This window comes from Onthophagus taurus, chromosome 2 (genome assembly GCF_036711975.1).
Source record: "Onthophagus taurus isolate NC chromosome 2, IU_Otau_3.0, whole genome shotgun sequence".
NCBI lineage: Eukaryota > Metazoa > Arthropoda > Insecta > Coleoptera > Scarabaeidae > Onthophagus > Onthophagus taurus.
In genome coordinates this window covers 29,814,341-29,819,770 of record NC_091967.1, presented here as the reverse complement: position 1 = coordinate 29,819,770, position 5,430 = coordinate 29,814,341, and the positions used below count along the sequence as shown (strand labels likewise).

General features: G+C 36.9%; 1 protein-coding gene across 1 annotated transcript; it reads right to left on the bottom strand.

Moving 5' to 3' along the window:
• Positions 1-3,189: 3,189 nt before the first annotated feature.
• On the bottom strand, positions 3,190-4,353 carry LOC111419025 (piggyBac transposable element-derived protein 4-like). The gene has a single exon (XM_023051763.2). It carries the CDS (start codon positions 4,351-4,353, stop codon positions 3,190-3,192), a length of 1,164 nt encoding a protein of 387 aa, XP_022907531.2.
• Between the last annotated feature and the right edge of the window lie 1,077 nt (positions 4,354-5,430).

Here is a 5,430-nt window from a genome sequence, read left to right as displayed (position 1 = left end):
TATGTCGTATAAACCTATGTGGCTATTTATTATGGGTAAATGTTTTAACTTTAATTCAGATCAGTTTTGCGTTTTAAAATGACGTAAAACAAATAAATAAATTTTGTTCGGCGAAAACCATAGTAACTCAACTTAATATAGTTTTCGCTGGGCTGGACCTAGACCATAGGAGTTGCTATATTAATAAAATATGTAGTTACTTGGCTGCGCTTTTGTTACGTAGTTACTATAATTTTTTACCAAATAGAGCTTGAAGAAACATACTGGTACCGCATATTAACTCAAAATCACCATTTTTTGACTTACGACAGTTTTCGCTGGATTGGTCGATATGGTATAAGTTTGTCGGTCGAGTCACGGAGCATCCTGTATATGCGCATCTGTTAACTTGTTTAACATTTTTGTATCGTAGTCACCTACATCCAATTCATAAAGAGAGACTACATCGTTCCAGGAAGCTGTCTGTAACTCATTTTTCCATGAGAACATAATTTTGTTGTTTAAAAAATTGTTCCTCAATTCTTTTAATAAATGCGGTGTCGAAGAGTGGAATAATTTCAGTATCATCGATGCATAAGCCCAGTAATTTGTTCTCATCCAGCTGTTGCAACCAAGTTCTTTTAGTCTCCTCTTGCATTAATTTTATGGACATACAATTAATTGATAATAACTGATCGCAAACTGTTGCAATAACTTTTAAGCCAATTTCACGTAACGACCTAATTATAATATTTATATTGGGAACAAGATCTGCAGCTGACATCCCATTTTCCTTAAAATAATAAGCGACAGGCTGTTTCTGCTTCTTATGGATTCCTCGCGTCATGAAAACCATGCCATGACCAGCAAACTTTTTTTTGTCATTTTCACAGTTGACGAACCCTTCAATTTCATCAGTAGCCTTTTTATATGTTAAAGCAACATCCAATGATATTTCGTCAAATAACAGGCAACAAACGCGATCTTGTGGTTTCATCTTATCCACCGCTATTTTAAGAGTTTCCAAAATTCGGGAATTGATTCCTGTATTGAAAGGCACTTTATTTAAAAAACATATTAATGTCTTCCTGAAAGGCAGTGCTAATATTTTTTGTAGAAAACGGTAATCCCGACAAGTTTGTTTACGCAAGAACAATGCGAATATTTTATCGCTTATCCCAAACCGACGGCCTCTGCTTTTTTCTTCTGCATTGCCAATTACAATTTCATAAAATTGAAAGTCAGAGTATTGACCAAATCTTTTATAAAACCATTAGAGCAAAGTAATTTTTGCGTCACCAACAAACGTTTCTTGCACATTTTCTTTATCAAGTTTACGAGCAATTACCAAAAGTCTCTTTGCTACTCTATACTTTTCTTTTCTTTTGATGGCAATCGGAATATTTTATTAACATTAACCTGAGCAAGTAATAATTCTTTTTTTCTCAAATCTGGAATAAAAGTAAATACTTCTTACCAATAAATATTAATAATAATTGTAGTATCGATTTGGCGGGATTCTTAACCTACTTAACCTAACCTTCAATATGTCACTACTCACGCCATCTTTTGTTTCTTCCTTATACTACAATAATGTATCCATACAAAAAGTACATTGAGTAATAAGTAAAAATTAAGTAATTATCCATACCCGCCTTCAATCTTTGTCCGATAAATCCATTATAAATTTTCCTACCAACGCCTTGCAACACACACTTATATCACCTCGATTACTCCACCCTCGCAACAATCCACCTCTTCTCTTCCAAAAACTCCTGGCCGTCAGAGAAGACTGAAACAAGCCGCCGCCTACAAAAATCACGGACAGAAAGACCCTGATTTTATTGTTATTCTTATTTTTTTTTTATGTAGTGGGTACAGAATAAAATTTGTTTTCTTCTTCTTAAGTAATTAAGTAACATTTTTTAATTTAAAACAAAAAATCTCCCACTTTACCTAGTGCAAAGGTAATTGGTACTTTAAAATTTCTAACTTTGTGCAGGGCATCCTTAGCAGAAGTTGTTGGATGAACTACTGAAAAATTAAAAAAATTGTTTTGGTAGATAATTTTAAAAATACCATATGCTGTCATTGCAGTCAGTAATATACTTTAGTTATTCAAAAAATCTGTAAAACTCTCATCACAGAAGAGTAGATACACAGGTGTTTCATAATTGTATGCTAATACTTAAGAGTCTTAATCTTTGAATATTTTTAAAAAAAAAGGTCATATCAATATGGCTCATCTTTTAAATTTTCCAATCATATCCTTTTATAATTCTTACAAAAAAATTGAAGTCTTTACCTTCAATAGGTGCTTCAACTGACGCAATATTGCAAGTAAAGTCCTCTTGACTCGATGTTATTAAAATATTAATTGGTAAGTTTAATGTAGGGAATGCTCTGGCTGTAAGGTTGATTCTATTACACGGCGGCTATTTTGGGGTCTCTGGAATGGGCGTAAATGGCTGTGTCGTCAGCGTACGTGGCGATTTTTGTCTGCGGAATCTGCGGGATATCGCTTGTGAATATGTTGAATAGAAGTGGGGAGAGCACTGAGCCTTGGGGGACCCCGGAGTCTATCTTTTTGGGTTTAGAGGTTGTGGTATTGACTTTCGCTTGAATCATTCTATTGGTGAGGTAACTGTGGATGAGTTTGGTTAGATAGTCTGGGTAGTTGTTGGTGATCATTTTGTGGATGAGGCCTTCGGACCAAACGGTATCAAAGGCTTTTTCGAGGTCGAGAGAAACGAGGGCGGTGTGGGCTCTGTCGTTTGCTTTCGCTATTGTGTCAGTGACTATACGGGCAACTTGGTGTGAGGTGGAATGTTGCGGGCGGAAGCCGAATTGGTGGTTGGGGATGACGTCTGTTAGGAAGGAATGTTCGTTTAGACGCTCTAGAATTACTCTTTCTACTATTTTGGAAAATTGAAATATCGGTTTGGGCCTGAAAATCCCCATTATTTAACTTCTTTTGACGCTAAAAACACACTCGCATTTCTTTTTCAATTTTTTTGGGGTAAAACTAAATGACGTTGAAGTACATGTCCTTAGCGGACACACCCGGGTACCCGGGTAGCCACTAGATGAAAAATAACATTTCGACTAGGGAATCAATTAATATCATTGATGAACATTTCATTGAGGTAACAGGGATTAATAAATAAATAATTACAATAATTTTCACTGTAGATTAGAGTATATTTACATTTATTCAGCGCAATCGATACATTTGATTATCGACAAAGAGTGCTCATCGCAGACAGGTCTCTCGCAAACCGAACAAGATTTTCGCGTTTTCCTGCGTCTTTTGATTGTTCCTTTATAGCAAATATGACAAGAACCTGTAATTTTTTTCTTGCCAGTACTATCTCGAGGTTGAGCTTGTCTTTCAGGAACAGTGGAAGGATCAAGCTGTAATCCAATCACGCTTTCAATCGCAATTTTCGTATTGTAGTTGCGCATTATTTGGGCATTCTTAGAACGATCCTCAATGAAAGGTTTCGCTAGTTCTTCGCTCAGTTGACGCAAGAAAGTACGTCGCTGATTAGTCTTCCTTTGTATCATTTTGTTATTCTCATAATAAATTACATATGAAGCAAGAGCGCCTACGTCTAATATATTGAAGAACATAGCAAGAGGCCATCTCTGAGTGCGCCTGCGCGTAGTGTATCGAGTTACCATTTGATCCATTGTATCTACACCAGTTTTATATTTATTATAATAAGTGATCATGTGAGGCTTTTTCTTTCCATCATCATTCACAGCAGCATCAGAGTGCATTGTCGATAGTAAAATTACGGCTTTATTCTTCTTTGGCACGTACGAACAAAGTGTAACATGTTCGTGAAAACCAAAGAGAGTAGAGTATTCTTCTCTAGATTTATGAGGAGCCATTTGTTTTGGGATGTAAGGCTTATTTTTTCTCAACGTACCAACAATAGTTAATTTCCATGACAGTAAATGTTTTGCAAGTGGTAACGTAGTAAAATAATTATCCATAGTAATATTTCTGCCACTTCCTCTGAATGGTACTGCAAGTTCCTTTACAACTCTCTCTCCTTGATTTTTTTCACGAACATTTCCAGTTTTTCCTGAATAAATAATCCCATTTAGAGGGTATGCATTCTCGGCATCGCAAATCCACCAAATCTTGATCCCGTACTTAGCTGGCTTGGAGGGTATATAATGCGTGAACTTCGTATGGCCTCGGTAAGGATAAAGCTGCTCATCAATTGTCAAATTTGCTGACGGTTTGTACATTTTACTCAAATTCGAATTGAACATTGTCCATATGTCACGTATAGGAGCAGCTTTATCCTCTCCTGGTTGTGCCACGCGTCTATCGACGTTGTCGAATCGAATGAACCGCATTATGGAACGGAATCTGTTGACACCCATTGATGCGCGGTAAAGAGGGTACGATGTACTTTTCCACATTTCGCTCGTATGGTCAACATTCGAATTATTAACCACAGAAGAAATTAAAACCCCAATAAACGCATACATTTCTTGTATAGTTATTGGCTTCCGCAATCGCTGTGAATCTGGATTATTCCCGTTATAATTATTATACACTTTGGTAGCTTTGTTGTTAGTATAGCAAACAATAAGATCTACCATTTCGACTGTAATAATTGTTTTGAAAGTATCTCGTACCGATAAACTTTCTGTAGATCTGTGTGGGCCACTTCTTTGCCGTAAAACATTGTGAGAAGGAGTTTGACGTACTTGAGGCGGCGTCTTACTCCAAACGGTTTTATCTTTCGCTATGTACGCATTATCATTTTCTGTACCTGCTTCGTCTGTTGCTGACGTACCTGCCGCTTGACTCTCGCTTTCGTCGGACTCAACATCGCCCTCCCCTTCTCCTTCGGGCGCCTCGTCAGCATTTTCCGTATCTGATAGCGGTTCTTCGGCTAGGGTTCACCCGGCAGCCAATCCTCATCTTCACTATCGTCTTCGAACTCTGATTCTTCATCGTCTCCAAGTAAACGTTTCAAAAACGTATCTCTTTGAACATGATTCAATCTAGATTCAATAAAAATGAGTTTTTCAATTGAAAAATGTAATATAATATAAGCAAGAAAAAGCAAAGACAATTATATTAGGAAATAAAATTTACTTTGCAAAATCAGATCTCGATAGTCCTTCCTCCATGATGAATAATTCCTGCACTGATGAATAATTATTACAAGTCACAGAAATGTTGAAAATCAAGTGTTTATCACACAGCGATGAATTTGATTTTTGATGATTTTTTTTGCTACCTGTGTAGCGCTTCTATTTGTTTTCATGGAACTGTAGTAGGCAATCAAGAATTAAGAAAAACTAGTGGTGGGTACCCCGGTACTCGGGTGTGTAACAACGAGGTAAAAGTTGAGTGTGCACATAAGGGTTAATTTGCGGAGCTCGGTCAGTGTGATTGGGTCGCGGGTTCGCTGATACTGT